Source organism: Macrobrachium nipponense, chromosome 1 (assembly GCF_015104395.2).
Source record: "Macrobrachium nipponense isolate FS-2020 chromosome 1, ASM1510439v2, whole genome shotgun sequence".
NCBI lineage: Eukaryota > Metazoa > Arthropoda > Malacostraca > Decapoda > Palaemonidae > Macrobrachium > Macrobrachium nipponense.
The window spans coordinates 32790256-32814261 of NC_087200.1; the positions used below are offsets into that span (position 1 = coordinate 32790256).

General features: G+C 41.4%; 1 protein-coding gene across 11 annotated transcripts in view; it reads right to left on the bottom strand.

Annotated features, from left to right (window-relative positions):
* Positions 1-9425: 9425 nt before the first annotated feature.
* The window catches only part of LOC135219219 (dystrobrevin beta-like), a 487262-nt gene continuing 472681 nt past the window's right edge, over positions 9426-24006 (bottom strand). For 8 of the 11 annotated variants that reach the window (XM_064255798.1, XM_064255797.1, XM_064255793.1 and 5 more), the window contains 3 exons: positions 16083-16207; positions 14440-14483; positions 9426-13367 (listed from right to left, as the gene is read on the bottom strand). In XM_064255798.1, the coding sequence (XP_064111868.1) occupies positions 13357-13367; positions 14440-14483; positions 16083-16207 (180 nt within the window). In that variant the 3' untranslated portion in view covers positions 9426-13356. The remainder of the gene's footprint in view (positions 13368-14439; positions 14484-16082; positions 16208-24006) is intronic. The other 3 variants (XM_064255791.1, XR_010315395.1, XM_064255796.1) reach the window with 3 other exon arrangements.

A 24006-nucleotide genomic window follows, 5' to 3' on the forward strand; every position in this document is an offset into this window, starting at 1 on the left:
TTCCAAGGGGCCCACCTTGCAAGAGGATCCTCATTTTTAGCCAAAAAACTACGATCCGGAGCAAGCAGAACTTCTCCTAAGGGGAGGAATTCCACATGACCCGCATCTCTGGATAGAGCCGACAGTTCTGAAATTCTAGCTCCTGAAGCTAGGCTTAATAAAAATAATGTCTTTCTAAGAAGCATTATGAATGTAAAAGACGAGTTGTCAGTATCTGAAGCTAGTTTGAGGACATCATTTAAGAACCATGAAACTGCAGTAGGCCTTTGAGAAGGTCTAAGTCTAGCACAGGCTTTAGGAATAGACGTGAAATAAGATTCAGTCAGATCTATCTGGAAACCTAACTGAAAGATCTTCTTCAAAGCCGATTTATGAGTAGTAATAGTGCTAGCTGCTAAACCTTTTTCAAACAAGGATCTGAAAAAGGATATAGCTAAATTAACTGTCATGGTTGTAGTGTTTGATTCTTTCAGGAAGGATGCTAATTTTTTAACAGCTGAGTCATATTGTCTAATAGTTGACTCCCTCTTATCTGATTCTAGGAAGAGGATATTTTGTGGATCAATATTAGCATCTTTATTAGCCGCAAACTTCATGAAGTCCATAAAGTTAGGGTCTGAAGAATTCCTGAGGAAGCGAACACAGTCCTCATTTGTACTGATTGTGAGAGCTTGGGATTGGGAATCCGTTGAGGTCGGAGACCCAATTCCAGAAGTAGAGGATACCAGTTGCTCTTGGGCCAGTCCGGTGCAATCAGAGCTACTATTCCCTTGAAAGTCCTCAGCTTGCTCAAGACTTTCAAGAGGAGATTCACTGGAGGAAAAGCATAAATTTTTCTCCACTGGTCCCAATCTAACGACAGGGCGTCCGTGGCATAAGCCAGAGGGTCCAGGTTGGGGGCCACATAGCAAGGGAGCTTGTGGTTCGCTTGTGAGGCGAAGAGATCTACTTGGAGACCTGGGACTCTCCGGCATATCCACCGGAATGACCCGTCGTCTAGGGACCATTCTGATTCCAGAGGGACTGACCGGGACAAAGCGTCTGCTATCACATTTCTTACCCCCGCCAGGTGAGTGGCGGACAGATGCCATTTGTGTTTGTTTGCCAGGGCAAAGATGGCTATCATGACATGGTTCACATGCTTGGATTTGGACCCTCCTCTGTTGATGCAATGAACTACCACTGCACTGTCCAAAACTAGTCTTAGATGAGACTTTTTCGGGGGAAGCAGTCTCTTCAGGGTAAGAAATACTGCCATTGCTTCCAGAACGTTTATGTGGAGCTGGCGTAATTGAACTGACCAAGTCCCCTGAACCTGTTTGAACTGAGAATATCCCCCCACCCGGACAGGGAGGCATCCGTGTGAATGGTTAACACTGGAAGGGGATATTGAAGGGGTACCCGCTTGGCTAAGTTCTTTACTTTTGACCATGGACGGAGTTGATTGCGAAGGATCTGTGGAATTACTGACAACTTGTCTCGAGATTTGGCGTTTGCTCTCGATCGCCAAACTCGATTTATATCTTTTAGCCTTGCTTTCAGGAGGATATCTGTCACCGAAGTGAACTGAAGGGACCCTAGGATTCTTTCCTGGCTTCTCCTTGATGTTTGCTTGCATTTGAGAAAATGTCTGACAGATTTTGCTATTTCCTTCCGTTTGGCCACTGGAATTGACAGATTGTGGGAAGACAAATCCCATTGGATTCCTAGCCACTGAAAACGAGACTCCGGGGTAAGTCTGGATTTCGTTTTGTTTATCTGGAACCCCAGATGTTCCAGAAAGTGAACTACCTTTTTGGTGGCTTTGAGGCATTCCTCGACTGTTGGTGCCCAGATCAACCAATCGTCGAGGTATGCCGCTACCATTATTCCCTGAGCTCTCAATTGCTGCACAACCACTTCTGCTATTTTCGTGAATACCCTGGGGGCTACGTTCAGACCGAAGGGCATCACTTTGAATGAGAATGTCTGATTTCCTAGCCTGAATCCTAGGAATGGGCGGAAGTGTCTGGCTATAGGGATATGATAGTATGCGTCTGTAAGATCGATGGAGCATGTGACGGCTCCACGAGGAAGTAAGGTCCTTACTTGCGAGAGGGTAAGCATCTTGAACTTGTCGCAACGAATGAAAGAGTTTAGCTTTGACAAGTCTAAGATTACCCTTCTTTTTGTTGAGCCTTTCTTTGGCACGCTGAATAAGCGACCTTGAAATTTTAGATGCTTGACTCTCGCAATAGCTCCTTTCTGAAGGAGTTCCTCCACATAATCTGTCAATTCCTTTGATGGTATTTGGCGGAATGATTTGATTGGGGGGGGATCTTTGATCCAACTCCAACCCAATCCTTTGGACACTATGCTCTGTGCCCAATTGCTGAACCCCCACCTGTGACGGAAGAGGAACAGCCTCCCTCCTACCTGGGGAGCCTCATTGTTGATGGGCGGGTTGACCACCACGCCCTCCTCTGAATTGCTTACTCCTTGTCGCCCTCCCTGCGCCACGCTGACGAAAGTAGCCTCTCGCCCTACCTCTCGATTGTCTATTAAAGGGAGGGTAGGTCTGACCTTCATACATAGGGTTGAAGGCCGGCGAGAGTGCGTAGGAGGTCGAAGGTTGTGACTGAGGAGACAGCAGGAGGATGGGCTGGTTCTGCTTAGATGTAGAAGGTTGTCCCTGTTGGGTAACCGGGACAGCCTGAACGAATTGCTGCTGTTGCTGGTGTTTCTGGTAAGGCTGGAACCTTTTACCAGACTTCTTTGGTTTCTTACCAGCAGTGGGGACGGATTCTTGCTTCCTCTTAGATGAAATACCCCACCTAGCTCTAAGGCTCTGGTTGAGCCTAGCAGCCTCGTGGTGTACCTCATTTACAGCGGACTCTGGGAAGAGATCCGCTCCCCACATGCTAGAAGCCAGGAGTCTATTAGGCTCGTGCCTAATAGTGCACTCCTGCAGAACGTGCTTTCGGCAATTCCTCCTAGCTTGGAAGAAGTTGAAAGCATCCGATCCGTCTGAACCGTTTGAAGCTGGGACTTGGCCAAAATTTTAAACAAAGGTTCCGTGCCATACGAGAGAGCAGCCATCTCCGTTATAATCAGTGAATTGAGGGACCTGCCAAACCTAGTTCGAGCGTCGAACTCCGCCTGAATCAAGGAATCAGGCAGCCTTGGGAGCTTTTCGCCGAACTGGTCCATGGCGCAGTCCGGTTTGAGCTTACCAAGCGTGAACGTGGCTGGCAAGTTCTCCCACAATTCTCCAAAAGCTGGGAAGAGCGGAGAAGTAGACTCTGCCTCCCTTAGCTGTGGCATGGGCTCATCCTTGAGGACTGCCTGAAGAGTCGTTTCCACTATTTTTGTAGCGAACGGAAGAGAAGCCTCCTCCTCCGTCGCAAAAATAGTGAAAGGACTCTTGTAAGCCTGGAGCTTGGTGTTTGTACACTCCCAGTCCTCAAGGCAGTGAACCCATTTCGCGTGAGCATGATCTCTACTGTAGAGGGGAACGTTTCTCCCTGGAGATCTTGTCTTCCCTAGTAAGCGCCGCTACGGTCAGCCTAGCATAGCCAATGAAAGGCTGCGTCAATCCCGGAGGATAAAACTCGAAGTCCTCAATCCTTCGAGTTCCACACTCCGGGATAGAGATCATACCATCCTTAAACGGAGCGTAAGCGGCCACTCTCCATGGGTTCTCCATAGAGAAAGCTGGTAGTGACTCATATGGTGGAAGCTGGAAAATACCAGCACTTGTTACTGGGGAGACTGGAAGAGGGACCTGAGAGAGCCCAGCTACTCGGTCCTCATTCTCTCTAACTCTGTTAGAGAGATCTTGGATGGACTGGCCCGACTGAGACAGAGTGCTCGACAGTTGTGCGAACATCTGCTCAAACTTTGTTCCTAGGGCGGAAACTTGAGAACCAACCATCTCACCCACCTGTTGCATCACCACTGCTGAGAAAGCAGAGGGATCAAAGGTACTGGGTCCCGCTACTCCAACCGGCGTTACCGGAGTGGATGCGGTGGAGGCCGGAGAAGGCATTGGCTCGGCGGGAGCGCGAGCCTTCTCCTTAGAAGACTTGCTTCTAGAGCTCTTTGAGTATGAAGAGCTCGGCTTGGCCTTCACCGCGTCAGCATAGGAAGTCGAAGACTTCTTAGCTGAAGAAGACGAAGACGACTTTTTAGAAGTCGTCTTAACTAGGGTCTTCGGTTCTCTCTGTCCCTTCACCTTTGGGGGTACAGAGAGAGCGGGAGAGCGGGTAGGGATCTCAGATCCCACAAAGCCTTGGAAAGAAGCACTTGAAGAAGGGACAGGAGAAGATCCAGGAGCGCCCAAGGAAAGACCTTGGGCACCCGACACACCTACCTCAACCAACAAATCCTCAGCACCTACCGCCATAGGCTCAATGTTAAGGTCCAGGGTAGCGACGTCCGGGACCGACTCTTGTGTGGCCACGACCCCGAAAGACTGCTGCATCTCCTGCTGGATGGAGGCTATGAGAGGGGCTGCGGATACGGGGTCAACATACCCTGTCGACTTGCCCCCGGGGAAGATCTGAATGGCCAGCTTCTTGTCTAAAATGTACGGCTGGCCTTTGGCGGCGTTCTTTCCGAAGCCGCCTACCCACGCTTTCAGGGTTGCAAGAGCGACCTCCCGCACACCAGCAGCCTGAAAGAAAAGGCGAAATTAGCTTCTAATGGCGGGACGGGGTTAACAAACTTATGACTAAGAGTTGTTAGAAAACGATAAAAAAGTCTATAATCGACTTACCCCCTCCACCAGCTGACTGGCCAGGTCATAGCAGATGGCGCAGGCTTCCGGGTGCCAGACGATCATATCGTTATACGGCGTGGCACACGGAGCGTGAGACCTGCACTCATCGTGGGCGCAGGGGTCGTACAACGTCGCGTTGCATCCCAGGACCTGACAGTTGGTAGCCTGTAAGTGGAAAGATACATAAGTATCAGGAGAACACTTACAGCCTAACAGTTGCTCCGCTGGTGCCGGAGCGAGAAAGTTAGATTAAACCAGAGCCCCGCCATAATACGTGTGGTAGAAATATGGTTGGTTGTCCTAGGCTACGCCGGAGACAAGAGATAGAATCCAACCAGGTGTGGTGGTGAAATGAAACCACGACGGATAACGGCGGAGATGGTATACATATAAAATAAATAAAATAAATAAAATTATAGAAATCATCGTAAAACTAGGGTATATCCTTAAAAATAACAATAATTATCAAACCTTTCTCCACCCGTCTACAAGAAGAGTGCCCGGGTAAGAAGCAAGCTCCCTTCCGGTAGCGGGGGAGAGATGCAAGGATATAGTAGGCAAGCAACCGACCACTAGTAGTGACCACCCCGCCCGCTGGCGGAGCCAGTAATCTATAACCAAAGGTGCCCCGGCTGCGGCGGAAGGCTCCGTTCGTTACAGAGAGGGAAGGTGGCTGAGCAACTGGGGAAGGGGGGGGGGAGGGTCTCGGCGTAACACGGCGGGAGAGAGAGAGGGGGGGGGGGGGGGGTGGCCTACTCCTCCCCCCGTCCCAACTACTACCCGCTCGGTGACCCGGTACCCTATGAGTGGTCGCCCTATACCCCCCGCTGGGGAGAACCCCTGGCCTCCTCAGAGAGGGAGGGAGGAAGGCAACTGAGGTTGTCATGGCAACCAAGGGGTCCCCCAGACGCCTCCCTATACCTGGTATAGGGAAGGGGAAGGGTAAGGTGCGATGGAACACGTGACCGCAAGTGGCCTAAGCCGCGATAGCAACACAACCGTGGAAGGGCCACGTGAACCAGGCTGTACCAATAAATGGGACATGCACCTAGGCTAGCCTAACACCCTAAATAGAACTAAATTTACATCGTAAAGATGGAAAAGACACTTTTAGTAGAAGAAAAAGAAGCCCAGGAGGAGGCAAACTGTTCCGAGGAACAGAAGCCTACTCGGAGCCAGCGATAGCCGATGAAGAGCAAGAGCCGGGATGCTGGGCTGGAACACAGAATAGCCCTAAATACCAAACTAAGAGAAATGGTAAAAGGGCTAACCTAGCTAAAACTCGATGTAAAAAACGATGAACGTGAAATAGTAAGCCCATAAGTATAAGAAGTCCCAGTATGGAGGACCGGGAATTCTTAACGAGGCAGCATGGCGCCGCCACGAGTCAACCGGGAAATCGTATATGACCTATTAGAAGGAAAATACTGGTTCCTGGAAGACTAAAATACAGTAAAATACTACTTATGAGGCACTTAACTTAGCCGTTGCGATGGCAGCACGTTCCATAATAGATGGTGAGATAAATCCCGAGAAAATAGCACAAGCAAGAAAATACGTCCGAACGCTGGTGCTAATAATTAAGGATGACCGCTAGGGGCGCTGCTGTCCGTGGCGTCCTCTAGTAGTAGTAGTAACGGCCGCATCGCCCGTTGGTATCAGCTCTCTCTTGTGGGGATTCTGATTGGAAGGTCTAATTGGTGAATGTCTCGTGGTAGTGTTCCCACTCGCCCCTATTGCCATACCGACACTTCTTTTTAAGAGTGAGCGAGTCAGTTTTACTGACATTTTCTTAATTTTGTTTTTCTCTGGTAATTTTAGATTAATTTTACCTAGAAAGAATGATATTAAGGATCCTTTCATAGGGCGACACGAGCTGAGCCCAGAAATATATATATATATATATATCCTATATATATCTATATATATATATAGATATATATTATATATATATATATAATATATATAATTTATATACATATATATTCAAATTGATAAGGCATTTGCTTATGTTCATTTATTTATGTGAGATCCGGTTACCTAATCCATTGGCTTGTCTTTATTTGCTTATATATTAAATGCTAAGTCATGCTGAAGTTACAAAGACCTATGATAAAACAGTCCTTTTATTTTTTATTTTATGAGGCCCCTATGATAATGTAAGTCTGGCAGTGCTGTACCTCCAGTACTTGCCCCAGATCACCAGGAATCAACTGGTGATGTCGCTCAACATGGGCATGACCATTTCACTGGTTTGCCTGGTATATGAGCCCGATGACATGCTTGCCCACCGATCAGGCCCACTCGTCTGGACATGCCTTTAGGCTCATGCTGAGCTTCTCTCAAGACAGTAATTGCTAACACACTTCCACAATCCGGAAGTGGACCAGTTTGCCACATGCAAGAACCATCAAGTACCAGCTAAAAAACTAAATGCATGAGGAAGAAGAGCTGGAGGGTTTTTAACTGCTCAGGGCTATGAGATTCATCAGAAATATATTCCACAACAGAGCACCTTTGTTATAGATGCCTTATTGAAGTAAGTATATTCACAGCTGAAGAAGGAAATCCTCTACTCTTGAGCTACATTGGACATTCATTTGTCTTGAATGATAATGAAAAATTATCAAAGAGATTTGCACTGGAACAGAATCAAGATAAGAATACCTCTAATATAATATGTGAAGAATCCTGACTCTGTAGCACTGATGAGAAGGAAATTTCAAAGAAAATTAGGCTGCCTGACACTGGCAATCCTTTCAAGTTTATGTGAATTTCACTCTAGTTTGTTTATTGTCTTTATTTTACTCTTTGGTTTTCTTTATTTCTCTTTCATAGTCCATTCTTTACTTCTCAATTTTCTTTTCAGTCCAGGGTTGCAGCAGCTTGGCTAATAATTAACAACAATAAAAATGATGATGATAATAATAATAAATGTGGTGCCGTAGCAGAGTGGGTTAGGTCGTCAATAGACTGGTTAAGCAACATTGGGGCTGGTCAGTCGTTGGATGGGTAACTGCCCTCATCGGCATTAATTCCTTGGGAAAGGATCTTTACCACAATTTTCTCAGTCCACTCAGCTGTAAATGAGTACCTATTCCTGATGGGGTAGGGTCCAGCTATGGGTTAATAGCAAAACTCAGCAGTGATGGAAAGAAATAAAGGATTAAACGACGGCATACATGGAACCTCTGGCAACAGACAAGCTTCGTCCGGCAGCCAGGTATGCAGCCCAGTTGAAGGAGAAGATGGTTAGGTACTTGGGGGTTGTCCACCACAACGACAGTAACCAACAACCAGAGACTGGAAATACAGAAGAAAACCAGAAGAAATGGACAAGAGAAGAAAATAAGGAAATAGGGAGATGCTACATCAGAAGCAACCCGACGGAGAGAGGATATAGAAGAAGGTTGGTCAACATCTGGAATGAGAAATAACACCCTTCAAACAGAGCAGAGGCTGGCAGACCAAGTAAGGAACATAAAGAAAAAGAACTGGTTCTCACCAACAGAAAGAGAGGAACTGGAAAGAGAAATAACACACAGCAGCGAATTACAAGAGGACGAACTGAGAGACAATACTACAGAAGACGACAGGGATGATGAGCTATCAAACAACGACACACAAAGTAACAGAGAGGATGGAATGGGTAGAAAAGCTCAGAATATGGATGAAGCCAGATACAGAGAGAACAAAGATCCCCTCCATGAAAGCCTACAACACAAAGAAATTAAGGGAGAAAACAAGGGAAGTCAATGAAATAATAAAATCCACATCACCATTATCACAGAAACAAATAACCTGGCGTATGCAGGAGTAAGACTAGTACCAAAACTAATGGGGATATGAACACCAACACTCCCTGCACGACCAACCCAACAGAGACCAAAACAGCAACCGCCTTGGAAAAAGTGTGTGGAAAAGCAAATCATGGTGATGAGATCTGGCTTGAGTAAACTGAAAGAGATGGCAGAGAAAAGTCTAAGAAATACAGGGGAAGGGAATAAACAACACAATAAAAGATGTAAAATAGATTCTTAAGGCCAAAGCACATAAGATCCAACGGTACATGAACAGGAATAAGGATACCAACAGAACAAATTATTTGGAACCAACCAGAAAAGACTATAGTACAGCCAACTAAGAGGGGAAGACAACCACCAAGAAATTACTGAAGCCCAACCAAGTAAGAGACTCTGGGAAAACATATGGAGCAATCCATGTCACACAACAAACATGCAACATGGCTCCAGGAAGTCAAGGCAGAAGAAACTGGGAGAATAAAACAAAGATTCACAGAGATCACAACTATCAGACACCAACTATAGAAAATGCCCAATTGGAAAGCCCCAGGTCTCGATGAAGTCCATGGATACTGGCTCAAAAACTCCAAGGCCCTACAGCCACAAATAGCAGAACAACTCCAGCATTGTATCACAAACCACCATGCCCCCAAATGGATGACCAAAGGGAGAACATCCTTAGTACAGAAAGACGAGCAAGGGAAATATAGCAAGTAACTACAAGCCTATCACCTGCCTACCAATACAGGCAGTCACCAGTTTACGACGGGGGCTCCGTTCTTGAAACACGTTGTAAGCCAGAAAATTGTAAAAAATCCTAAGAAAACCTTATTTTTAATGCTTTGGGTGTATTAAAAACTATGTAAACTGCATTTTTATTGCATAAATTAGACTATTGACCACTGGCTACCATTTTTGTTTTTTCTACAGAGAACTCTTATGTGGAAGATTTCCTGCAACACATGCAGTGAACTACATTATTAATACATAATGGTTTTGTGGTAAAAAAAAAAAAAACTTAATTTCCCCAGTTTCCTCAAAATCCTAAAGTAAAAAGGTTACATTCTATGACCCCCAGATATCACTTAAAATTCTAACAAAAACTTGTACCATAGAAGGAAAGTAATTTACACTTTCCATGGTGGATTCCATCATTGTGTAACCATAAAAAGCTGTAATACTGCTCATTTGAATTTCATGAGTTTACAATATAGTAACTACCAAATTTTAGCTGAAAATTAATGTCACTTCAGTTTTGTTGCCTAAATTTAAGCTAAACACATTATAAAACTACATAGTATGTACTGTGATGATAAACTTAAAATTTAATTAGTAACTATAGTCTATTTTCTAATAGTATCAGATATGGATATTTTCACATGATACAAGATATGCATTTATTCACATCAAATTCTTTTCTCAATATCTTTTGATTATCATGTTGATTGCAACTTCTTTAGTATGCTAATTTGTTTTTGATTTTCTTTTTGTTTTTCCATTTAAACATGCTTGGTCATAATAAGGAAATCAGCATGGAAGAAAAACACCTGTTGTGACTACCATGGCTTAGTTTGCCTGTTTCAACACTTAAATGTTCTACAACACAAAACAAGATATTTTATACAGATCCAATAAATGTATAATGTGCCATATTTCATGGTTTGTCAATTCCCAGATTCACCAATCTTTTATATATCGGATGATGGAAGTAGTAGTCCTACTGCACAGGTTGCTGTGGTTCTTTATGTAGCCCCGCTCTCTCTCTCTCTCTCTCTCTCTCCTCTCTCTCTCTCTCTCTCAATAGTAAAAATCTATTTTTATTACTAAATTCGTCATGTACACTTTAATTTAGAAGGGAGGCTGAGATGCTTCAGTCCCCAAATGTGTTTTGTACCTTGTGACTTCACAAGTCAAAAAGAAAATAAATTCTTAAGTGTTCATAGGTTTGTTGAATGTATGCATCTATGCCACAAATGTTGTGGAAAGGAAGAAGTTTTTCAGGTCACACAGACTACAAAATGAAGACTTGGTACTTTGACCAATAAATTACTGGCAGGCCAAAAGATGTGACCATTAAGTTAAACTTGCAGGCCAAAAAGAGTGACCATTAAATTAAACTTGCAGGCCTGCCTTATGGCATTTTCATATATGAGAGGTGTAAGTGAATTAGCATAGTACATGTATGTAAATTAGTACACGTATGTAAATTATGATGTCTTAAGTATTTGTCTGAACAAATACAAGTCTAACCATTTATGCACCACATTTCTTGACACAGATGAAGTCAATTATAGATTTGCATCACCAGGTACCTGTGCATTTAAAATAGGATAATGCCATGTTAGTTTAAAAGTAACAGAAATAGAGAGTGCTTTTGACTTGGAGGTTTACTTACTTACCATTCCACTTCACTTCATATTATCATTCTATGACAGTTTCATGTTGCAGTCAAAAGAAGACCATGTTCTTGATTATGTCCTGCTTTCTTTGGCCCATGAACAAAAACAACCTGTGAGTATTGTCTTTGTAGGTTCTAGTCTTGAGCAGGTAAACCCTGATCATTTTCAATGGACAAAGTAAGTGAACCTCATCACTGGAAGTAACAAAAGGCCAAAAAGAAATGAAGGATGTGCCATGGGAAGTGCACAAGTTGAACAGGGAAGAGGGCCTGGCAGAGGTTAGTGGGCATGCCACTTCGCAAGCACAGTAGCCTTAGAATAAGGCACATTTGTGGGTAGGGATTGTCCATAGGTCAGGCAGGTGAGGTGTGTTCATGGCATGTAGCAAAGCGATCAAGAAAAGCGGGGTGCTGTATGAACATGGAAGGTGTGGGTAGTGGATGGCACACCTTAAAGTTCCAGCTAGGTCAACACTAAGTCAACTCCAGACTGCTCATCAAACTTCGCCCGGAAAGTAACAAATGAAGCATGAATTGAAAAATAGGTACCCTTTAAGCAACAGGATGAAGATGCTAAAAAGTTACACTCAAAGTGACGAATAAGTAAACTACAGTATCCACAGTATCCACAATGGTCATCCTGAACAAGCCAGCAATCCTAAAGACAAACTTGGCAACTGCAACGTACCTACTGTTATGAGTCACTGTTATCAGATATTGGTCACAAAGTGAAAAGAGGTTAAGGAGTTGATAGATGAAAAAAAAAAATATTAGAGAGATTCTAATGGCAATCTCTGCAAAAAGCAAACACCTGACAGACTGGGCAAAAGAGCTTTGTATCTAGTGGTTAGCAGGTACACTGAGGGAGCACAGTGAGCATATGTAGTAGGACTACTACTGTCTAATAGACTAAAGCCTGATAAACCTGGGAAGTTATAGACCACACAGTAAAGTAAGAGTGATTAATGGAGTTGAGAAGAAACAAAACAACATGACGCAGTGCACACATTCATGCAATTTGAATAAAAAGTGTTCACAAATGCAAAATGTTATATGCCAATTATATGTTCTAAAATTATTAACATATATATGTATTCATAAAGTTATGACTGTGCTTTTATCTAATATTCCTACCTGTGCCTTACATGGAACAGTAAGATATTTTTTAAAAACTGAGCATCATAGTTACATATATCGTAATATTTAACTTATCTTAAATCAAAAAGAAATATCTTAAATCTACAAAGTCTCTGTTACCTAAGTAAATGTCAAACTCAAAATTTTATGGATTGAGCATAGTATAAATACTAACAATTAAACTACCCATTGCACTTGCAAAATGCTTAAATAACAAATAACAGTATTGCACTTGCAAAATAGCAAAGTACAAATAGTACAGTTGTTGTTGGAAATATTTTAAAAATTTATTTCCTATGTTTTGATCATTACAGACTGATATGAAGAGGATTGTAGCAGGTAAAGAAAAACTGATTACTTACGCTAACAAACAAAGCAGTTTGGCTAAACTATTCATGAACTATGTCAAACTGTAAGGAAACTCAAAGGATATGAAAAAGAATGCTTTCAAGACTGAGGTAGGTGTAATAATATTCAAGTTACATAAGTTTCCACTTAGTTTGAGTACATATAGAGAGTACAGTCTTTTATTTTAAGTATATGTGAGTTCTAATTATTGTCATATTACAGTAAGTAATTCTTTTACAAGATTAATTCATTTAAACCAAAGTGAAATTATAGAAAAATATATATACAAAAAATCAGATTACAGTATACAGTGATGCTGCTTTTTATTAACTCAACATTATGTATACTGAATTTCAAAGCTTAGGGGAACCAACACAAAATAACTAGCATGTGCCAATTATTGAAACATTACAACTCAATTGTAGACTGGTGACAAAGCAGCCCAAGTGTCCTTCAATTACTTATTTGATAATGATATTTATAAATATAGTCTTCCATTCAATAGAAAACAAATTTACTTGTGCACAGTAGAGAAAGACGTATGCAGATTATACCTTTCACTTTAAGGTAGTTGTCTCCTTGAAGCTTTACCTTAGATGAAAGGTTACAGTTAATATGGCTTTTATAGAATGAAGCCTTATACGTTAAAGAAAGAGAATTACGTATAATGTAGTACCAATATACCATCACAGTGCACAACTCATGGGGATCATAAATTATGTACTATACTATTATGATGTTTACTCATGGAAAAGGATACAAACATAGTACATTACTGCATAAAATAACACATATCTATACATAATCTGTAAATTTGTGCACTGAAAAATCATCATTGTGACATGTAAGGTAGTAATTCTTACCAAAAGTCTCCTTTAACGACAGCCATCAATTAATACTTGTGGACACTCTCAACACCTAGCTGTTAAAAAAAGAAATAAGGAATTCAAAATTAGACAGACTCCACACCATTTCATTTTTATGCATGTATAACTTTAGTCTGCAATAAACAAAGTGTAATATGTACATGAATACAGTAGTACATACAATGTATTAAAATTTAGCATAAAATAAAAAAAACTAATTCTTGTAAATTATACTGTGTGACTAAAACCAAACAATATGTTATGAGTCATGTCAAAGCCAAGGGGAAGAAAACGCCCATCTTAATCAATCCATAAATATAAAATCTTCATTTTTACAATGAAAGTTAGATCATTATACAAACAGTAAAAAATTAGACATTCACCATTAATCAGTTATTGAAGGATACATGTGTACTTTAATTGAAATTATTTACTGTATACGTATGTTTGTTCATAAACTTAGAACTTGAGCACTGAAAGTCAGTCTTATTTAGAGCTTAATTCCAACACTGTCCATCATGATATAAGTACGAATAGGTATATACATGTATGCATTCAGTTTCTTAAGCTTCTGTCCCTTACATTAAGTTTGCAATCTATTTGCAAGTGCGACTTCAGCTGTCTGTATTATACATGCAGGCAAACTATTCTCACACTCCCTTATCTTAGCACTTTCAGTGAGTATAAAAAGTTCTTGAAAGTTTGTAAGTACAAGTAGACTGCATTTATATACAGAATTTATCATTACTAGCAAATTAGTATAAATAAGTAAATAAATGATGGAATGTGTTTTATAAATAAATTGTGTTATAGTCTAAATAAAAATCTGCTATTTAATGAAGTTATAGTATACAAAATAAGTTTTAAACCTTTATATAAAAAAGCAGATAGTGAACACACATTAACGACAGCTAGATAAACAGCAAATTAATTTTCAAGATTTTATTATAAAAACTTTCAGTAGTACACAATAACAAAAGATACAATGCAGGGGGAGAATCAAATTAATTAAGCTTTCATTGGTGAAAAGTACAATTAAGAAAAAGCAAGTTATTAGTATATAGTATAGTTGGTAAACCAAAGCATAGTGAAATGGCATTATGTGCATCATGTGCAAAAACTACTAACTTGCAGTGCTGACCATCATGTACGTAGTTTGGAGGCTACAGGTCCTATGTGATGGAAAAAAGTATAATACAATATGTACTAATAGTTTCAATCATATTACTTTCACACAAAAGATACGTATAGCAAAACAGAGGATTTTTTTAAATGAAGCAACAAAACACACAGATATTACAATCTGGTAATAATAAAGAATTGCCAAGCCAGCATACCAAATCACATTACACTGATACAAAACATTTAATGCATTAGCAAAAGTGCTTTGTTTTAATATTGCAAACAAAATTTGAATATATTTGCATTCATACTGCACAAATAACTGATATTAACCAAACCTAATATATGTCACAGCAAATATTGGCTGTGGTGCCATTAAGAAATAATTTGTGCACTGAATTAGAATAATATGCATTACAAAAATTTTCAGCAAAACCAGTCAAGTACCATACATAGAGTTAGCATAGTTAGGGAGAGTCAGAGTTTTCAAGTTCATTCTGCTCTAGTAGGTTAAGAACAAAACATATTTTATCCATTAACTACTGTATTAATATATTATGATAAATGTGGATTATTTGAAGTCTATAAGCAACCAACCTCCAAGTTTAAAGTTCCCTTGACAAATTATTCCTACAATATAATAGGGAATATGTAGTAAGATGTTTTTGTCAGTAACCATAAATGATGGTCTCCAATACAATTGCATACTACATTCTTTGAATTAGGAATAAAAGGTCAGGAAATGCATTACATCGGCTTGCAAGATATATAAAATTTATCAGAACTGAATATATGAGTATACTGTACTTGTAGGGAATTAAATAAATCAGCGTGTACAATTCATTAATTAGTTGTCTGACTAATACTGTACACAGTGATCTGTATCACAGTGTTTTACAAGAATCTTGTCTTCACACTGTTTTACAAAAGACAAAGGGACAATTCAAGATAACTGATAGCTGCAAAGTAATAAAACCAGTTTTGTAAGAGGGATAATTATGTACAGTCTTTAAATAATGTTTGTTCCAAGTAGTTATAAAAATTTTCCACAGCCATAGCAAATACTGTAGTTATGAATATTTCCAATAACCAAAAGGAAATTAATTATGTGCATTTACTCTTCTGTGTAACAAAACAATCCTGCATTAAATTTAGAAACAAGCCTTCAAAACAAACATAACCTCTCTTTTCAAAAACAGGTGCTTAAGGGTTAGGTGTCAGTTATCATGCTATTTCACTTGTCACCAAGAAGATTTGGGATGGATTAGGTTTGCCTTTTGAGAACTACATGCTGCAAGAGGAATCGGCTACATAATGAAAAGTTCTGCATATGGAGATTACTTTTTTTTTGTTACAACTGACATTTGATCAATTTTCATAGCTAGTGAATGAGGCTTACTTTATCATAAAGACCTCACTTATTACTACTAGGTACTTTCTATAAAGTATCACGCAGGTACACTTGAATAAATATATCTTAGTGAATGTGTACTATAGAACAAGAAACCTATAATTTAGGATGATTATCATCCTCTTCAACAAAATAATATTTAACACTAGCTTTTATTGCAACAATACATAAAGCTCTTATTTTTACATTACCTACATCTTGCTATTAGCAATAATTAACCATGAGTTTTAGGAATTACCTATTGACCCAACCCATTCCAGCTTCCTCCCAATCTGGTGTCTCAACTTCAGGTTTTAGAGAGCTGTTATCTTGTTCACTTGTTCCTTGACTACTACGACGCTTATTCTGATTTCCAAGTCCACTCTGAAAAAGTGAATATTTCTTGGCTATTACAGTAGTTTGTGATTAATAAAAACACACAAATGAATGGATAACCCATTCATATTTAGAAAAAATTTCAGCATACAGAAAATAGCAATTATCACCACAGAAGTACAGGTTTACAATATACTGTACCTTATTTTAAATTCTGAAAACCGAGAAGCTCTCAGATCTTACATTTTTGTGGATGGCAGTAATTAGGTGTCTGATATTTATTTGCAAATGTCAAATAATACAGTGTATTTCAAAGGATGATAAATTTAATAACATTCATTTCACTTACTTTATCCATATATTATGAATATGAACATGCTCATGTACAGTGGTGCCCAAATCTCATGCGACATGATTCTTTTTGTATCGTCCAGATTCTCAGATTTAACATGATGCTGCCAAGTGGTGCTAAACTTTTCTTTTTTTATTTGTAATATCATACCTGTCGAAAAGTTTGCAAATTCATGGCTAGCCCTATTTTCCTTATGGTTGAATAGATATGATCACTTTTATGCACTGGTATAATTCGTAATCTGTGTGATTTGAATTGATTTTTAAACATTTTTTTCACGTTGCTCACTTCAAAGTGCGGTGTGATAAGGTTAGCTGTCCCAGCAATGCAAGTACATTTAACATCCTCCTCAGCCTGGTCAACATAACCACGTCTGCAGCATTATGACAGTACACCTAATAAGCTCAGTCATAACAATTTCAAAGTAGGAATATGAATTAAAACAAGTTTTCTTTGAATGTTGAAGTTTTCAGCTGTGTTTAAGCTGCCTGTATGTTGCAAAATGTTTTATAGGCCTAAAAATATAATCTAAGCCTTCTGAGATGTAATCTGATACAGATCCATTTATTTGTAGAGATTACCTGTTCTTTGACAAATACAATAGGAATATGAATTACAACTAGTTTTCTTTGAATGTTGAAGTTTCAGGCTGTGTTTAAAATTGCAAAATGATTTATAGGCCTAAAAAAAATCATCTAAGCCTTCTGAGATGCAATCTGTTACAAATGTTTTTATTTGTAGAGATTACCTGTTCTTTGAGGAATAAAAGGTGATCATGATTTTGGTTATATGTGGAAGATGGCTATTAATTGAAATATCATAAGTATTAATATCAAGGCAAATGAAACACTTGTTTTTCAACTGATTTAAAATATTATTTTCTTAAAAGTCCTTCTGCTCGTTTCTGGTGTATAATTACTTCTTCCATAAGGTAACTTGAAGTGCAAGAATGTGTAGATAACCTCATTTGCTTTCTGGCCAGAAATTGTTAATAGAGAAATGTGATTGTTAAGTGTAAAGAAAAGAAATCTAACACCTAGGCCTAGAAATAATATCTTGGCTTTGACAAAAGAATAATTGCATAGGCAAATGATTCGTAAGAGTTTTTCTGAAATTTGGCTACACGTGGCATTTTCTCTCAGTTTTGAATGATATGACAGATTTCACTCTTATGAAACTTATCATGGCCTTATTGCATGCAATAATCGCGTTTTCGCATTGAGTTAATACATAAATATGGAGCACGATAGGTTGCCAGTTAGTGAATTTTGAATGAAATCCTATGGAATCATGTTGCATGAGATTTAAGCATCACTGTACCTTTCACATTCTGGTAATTTTTACATTCTCAAAATAAGCAGCTGATTATGTTCTACCATCATAATCATTTCCACTTATTATTATCATATATTCAGAAGATGAACCCTATCCATATGAAACATGCCCACAGGGGCTATTGACATGAAATTCAAGCTTCCAAAGAATATGGCGTTCATTAAAAAGAAGTATAACAGAATGCAAAGGGGAATACAGAAAGATCACTTATTAAAAAAGAATAAAATTGTTGCTAAATGATAGCTGACTTGAGTACTACTGACATCCTCACTGCCATTATATTATGTAGTTGCTAAATCTAACATAACTGGGGGAGCCTTTTTTGTAAATTAGCAAAGCTGGGTGAAAATGCATCTGACCTTTATGAATACATGCAGTAGTAAATTCTAAATTAAGTAAAGCCTTAGATGTTGCCTTTGCCTATTCCAATACATTTTGCAGCCTAAACATTATTTATTTCTTCAGCCACAGCTTAAATTTAGTGGTACAGTTGACTCCCAGTTCCCGGGGGATGTGCACCAGCTCCTGGGAGATGTGTATCACAACCCTTCCGAACAGTGAAAATCTGCGAATACTTAAAATTCCTCTAAAAATACTTAGAACTACCCATGTATTTTGATTGTACAAACAAAAAAAGAAAAACCTTTAAAAAGGCTTATACGTGAGTATTATAATAGTTTTATCACAAAAAATGAATTTATTCCTGAAAATTATATGAAAATACAGTAATTACTGAATATTTCTCGGGGAAAAATACTGCAAATAGGCAAATTTCCCCAAAATAAAGTGTAGACATAAATGTTCCATAGAGAAATCCGTGAATAGGTTAGTCCGTGAATTGCGAGACTGTGAATAGCGGGGATTGACTGTGTAAGACCTTCTCCACTGCGTGATGAATAACAAGATATTTAGTTTTAAGCTAATCAAGCCATGGGAGTCACAATTGAGAATAACCAGTTTTTTCAAGTGGACAACTGTAAGAAAACTCTTAATCTTAAATGCGTGATAATTACAATAAATAACATCGACAAACAGCCGTTTCTCGATTCTTTTATTTATGCCAACACTTGCTGCTGTTTATGCCAGTGTTTTGCATAAAATAGTAAACTGTTGTTAATTATAAGAATACAGTGGAACCTCTACTTACGAAAGTCCCTGCGTACGAAAAATTCAGGTTATGATAGCAAAGACAAAGATTTTTTTGCATCTGTGTACGAAAATAATTCAGGTTGCGAAAGGGTAAAGTCCGAGATTTACCCAGGCCGCCGAGAACAATTTTAAAACTAGCTCGCCGCCAACTCAGTAGACTCGCCACCATCCTCTCGCTCTCCCATTGGTTCCTGGTCCTAGTCACCGCCATAAGATCCTGCTCTTCAATTGGTCAGCATCTGTCCCATCATGCCTCTATGTAAAGGCGTTCCTTGACCATTTTTTGCGGCAGCGTTATCGTAAACACCTGGAATTCTTTCGTTCACATATATTTCGATAGTTAATGTAAATTCGGGTTAGTGATTTTGCTTTCGTTGTACTGTAAGTTACTTTATCGTGTTGTGTGTGAACTTAATTACTTACGTTATTAGCCCTGGGTCCCAAGAATGTTGCTCAAGTTCACGGAAAGAAGAGGATGCTTTCTATGGAGAACGAAGATGGAGATAATCAAGAAGTGTTAATGTTTTCTGCCATTTGTTAATGTGTTTTGTAAAGTTTAGTGTTAATGTTTTCAGCCATTTTTTAATGTGTTTCGTAAAGTTAAGTGTTCATGTTTTCTGCCATTTGTCTTTCTCCTCTGTCGTCACTTTTGGACATCGCCTCACTCGAAAGGTAAGGTTCTACATTTTACTACATTCATACGTACATGTACGTACAGTATTTCTTGTACCCTGTACACTAATACACTTTATTTACAGGTACAGTCATGGTTATGTTAGGTACTGAATGGTCCAAATTGTTGTATTTCATTGTTTTCTGGGCTCAGCTCGTGTCGGCCTATGAAATATCCTTAAGTTCATTATTTCTAGGTAAAATTATCCTAAAATTACCAGAGAAAAAATAAAATCAAGAAAATGTCAGTTAAACTGACTCGCTCACTCTATAAAAGAAGTGTCGGTATGGAAATAGGGGCGAGTGGGATCACTACCACGAGTCATTTACCATTTAGACCTTCCATCATAAAATCCCCCACCTGAGAGAGCTGATACTAAAGGGTGATGCGTCCGCTACTACTACTACTACTGACGCCAAGCGGAGAGCAGCGCCTCTAGCGGTCATCCTTAATTATTAGCTCGACAACGCTAGTTGCATCTTTTTTCACTTGTGTTGTTTTCGCTTGGGATTTATCCTTTTCAACGATGGAACGTGCTGCAATCGCTTCGGCTAAGTTAAGTGCCTCATAAGTAATAATTTTTGGTATTCCAGTCTTCCAGGGACCAGTATTTTCCGTTTTTTAGGTCATATACGGTCTCCCGGTTGACTCGTGGCGGCCTTGAGCCGCCTCGTGTTGTTAAGATTTCCCGGTCTTCCATACTGGGACATCTTATGCTTATGGGCTCTATTTTACGTTCATCGTCTTATTACATCGTATTTTAGAGTTAGGACACAGCCCATCCCTTTTACTTTTTATCTCTTAGTTTGGTATTTAGGGCTATACTGTGTTTTTCTGGCCCAGCATCCCAGCTCTTGCTCTTCATCGGCTACTGCTGGCTCCGAGTAGTTGACTGTTCTTCGGATCAGTTCGCCTCCTCCTGGGCTTCTTTCTCTTTTACTCAAGTGTCTCTTCTATCTTTTTACGATGTATTTATTTATTATCAGTGTTATTTAGGGTGTTAGGCTAGCCTAGGTGCCTTGTGCCATGTGTTGGTACAGTTTGGTTCACGTGGCCCCTCTGTGGTTGTGTTGCTATCGCGTCCTAGGCCACCTACGATCACGTGTCCCATTAGGCGCCTTACCCTCCCCCTTCCCTCCCTTGGATCTCCTTGGTTGTCATGACAACCACCGTAGCCTACCTCCCTCTCCCAATGAGGGGGCCAGAGGAGTTCCGTACCAGCTGGGGGCTAGGGTGACCACTTGTCTCGGGTACCGGGTTACCCGACGGGTAGTAGTAGGGACGGGGGGGTAGGCCACCCCCCTCTCTCTCTCGCCCGCCGTGTTCACGCCGGGATTCCCCCCCCCTTTCCCCATTCCCAACCCTTCCCCTACCTTAACGGACGGAACCCCCGCTGAAGCCGGGAGCCCCTTCGGTTAAAGGTCCATCTGGCTCCGCCAGCGGGCAGGGTGGGAAATTACTAGTGGTCTATATTGCTTGCCTACTATATCCTGATTTTCGCTACCGGAGGAGAGCTCGCTCCTTACCCAGGCACTCCTCTAGTAGGCGGAAAGAGTCATATCTCATTCTATAAGGATATACCCTTACTGATACGATGATTTATTGGTTTTATTATAGTTTTATGTACTATCTCCGTCGTTCTCCGTCGTGGTTTCATGGCCCCTCACCACTCCTGGTTGAAACTTTTTTCCTGTCTCCGGCGTAAGCTGCAGACCCCAACCAACCGCCTATTTAACCACACGTATTGCGGCGGAGCACTAGTTTTAATCTAACTTACATGCTCCGGCATGCAGCGGAGTCTATGTTAGGCTGTAAGTGTGCACTCTGATACTCATGTATCTCTCCACTTACAGGCTACCAACTGCCAAGATCCAGGCTGTAACGCTGTTCTGTATGACCCCTGCGCCCATGAAGAATGTAGGACCCACGCCCCGTGTGCCACTACCCACAACGGGATGATTGTTTGGCACCCTGAGGCATGCACCATCTGCTATGACCTCGTGAGTCAGCTTTTGGGTGGGGTAAGTAAACTCCTGGACATATTTCCTGTTATCAATGATTTACCCTTAGTTTTAAGCTCCTTTAAACCGTATCTCCGCCACTAGAAGCTTCATATCGCCTTCTCTTTCAGGCTGCCGCCGTGAAAGAAGTCGCCCTAGCAACCCTGAAAGCTTGGGTAGGCGGCTTCGGCAAGAACGCCGCCAAGGGCCAGCCTTACATTTTAGATAAGAAGCTGGCCATCCAGATCTTCCCCGGAGGCAAGGCGGCGGGGTACGTGGACCCCATCTCAGCAGCCCCACTCATAGCTTCCATCCAGCAGGAGGTGCAGCAGGCGTTTGGGTCCGTTTCGACGCAGGAGCCTGTTCCAGACGTAGCTAACCTGGATCTTAATCTTGAGCCTATGGCGGTAGGTGCGGAGGATTTGTTGGTTGAGGTAGGTGTTTCGGGCGCTCAAGGTCTACCCTTGAGCGCTCCTGGATCTTCTTCCCCTGTTCCTTCTTCTTCCTCTTTTCAAGGCTTCACGGGATCTGAGATCCCTTCTCGTTCACCCGCTCTCTCTGTATCCCCGAAGGTGAAGGGGCAGAGAGAACAGAAGACCCTCCATAAGACGACTTCCAAGAAGTCGTCGTCTTCTTCGGCTAGGAAGTCTACGACATCCTACGCCGACGCGGTGAAGGCGAAGCCTAGCTCTTCTCATTTGAAGAGCTCAAGAAGCAAGGCTTCTAAGGAGAAGGCCCGCGCTCCTGCCGAGCCAGTGTCTTCTCCGGCATCTACCGGATCTACTCCGGTAACTCCTGTTGGGGTGGCGGGACCTAGCTCTTTTGATCCCACCACTTTCTCAGCAGGAGTGTTGCAACAAGTGGGAGAGATGGTTGGCTCTCTCGGTACAAGGTTTGAGCAAATGTTTGCTCAACTTTCTAGTACCATCAACCAATCTGGTCAATCAATACAGGACCTCTCTAACCGGGTTAGGGAGCATGATGACCGTTTCGCTGGCCTCACTCAGGCCCCTCAAGCGAACTCCCCTGTGGCAGGTACTGGTCTCCTCCAGCTACCTCCTTATGAATCCCTACCAGCCTTCTCTATGGATAACCCTTGGAGGGTGGCAGCTTATGCCCCCTTCAAGAATGGCATGATTTCCATTCCGGAGTGTGGAACAAGAAGGATTGAGGACTTCGAGTTCTACCCCCCCGGACTGACTCAGCCTTTCATAGGTTATGCTAGGCTTACGGTGACAGCTCTCAATAGGGAGGATAAGATCTCTAGAGAGACTGTGCTGTATAGTAGGGATCACGCACAGAGGGAATGGGTTCACTGCCTGGAGGATTGGGATTGTACCAATACCAAACTCCAGGCATTCAAGAGCCCCTTCACTATCTTTGCTACGGAGGAGGAGGCTTCTCTTCCATTCGCTACTAAGATAGTAGAAGCGACTCTCCAAGCAGTCCTTAAAGACGAGCCCATGCCACAATTGAGAGAGGCGGAATCAACATCTCCGCTCTTTCCGTCCTTCGGAGAATTGTGGGAGAACCTACCTGCCACTTTCTCAGTAGGTAAGCTGAAACCAGACTGTGCGATGGACCAGTTTGGCAAGAAGCTTCCGAGACTGCCTGATAGCCTTATTCAGGCAGAATTCGACGCCCGCACAAGATTTGGGAGATCTCTTAACTCCCTTATCATCACGGAGATGGCTGCTCTTTCCTATGCTACGGAACCACTTTTTAAAATACTGGCTAAATCCCAGCTCCAGTCGGTTCAAGCTGAGGCCTTCGACTTCTTTTCGGCCAGAAGGAACTGTCGAAAGCATGTTTTGCAGGAGGCAACTATTTGGCACGAGCCTAATAGGCTTCTAGCTTCCAGCATGTGGGGTGCGGACCTCTTCCCAGAAGCTTCTGTGAATGAGGTGCATCACGAGGCTGCTAGGCTTAACCAGAGCCTTAGAGCCAGATGGGGTATCTCTTCCAAAAGGAAGCAAGAGAGCACCCCGGCTGCTGGTAAGAAATTGAAGAAAACTGATAGGAGGTTCCAACCCTACCAAAAACAGCAGCAACAACAGCATTTCGTCCAAGCCGTCCCAGTTACACAACAGGGGCAGCCTTCGACTTCTAAGCAGACACAGCCCATTCTCCTGTTGTCTCCTCAGAATCAGCCCTCGACCTCATACACCGTCTCGCCAGCTTTCAACTCAATGTATGAAAGCCAAGCCTTCCCAACCTTCAACAGGTTCTCTAGGGGGAGCAGAGCGAGAGGTCACTTTCGCCAACGAGGCACAGGAAGAGCTGCAAGAGGCAAGCACTTCAGAGGAGGGCGCGGAGGTCAACCCGCTCAACAACAGTG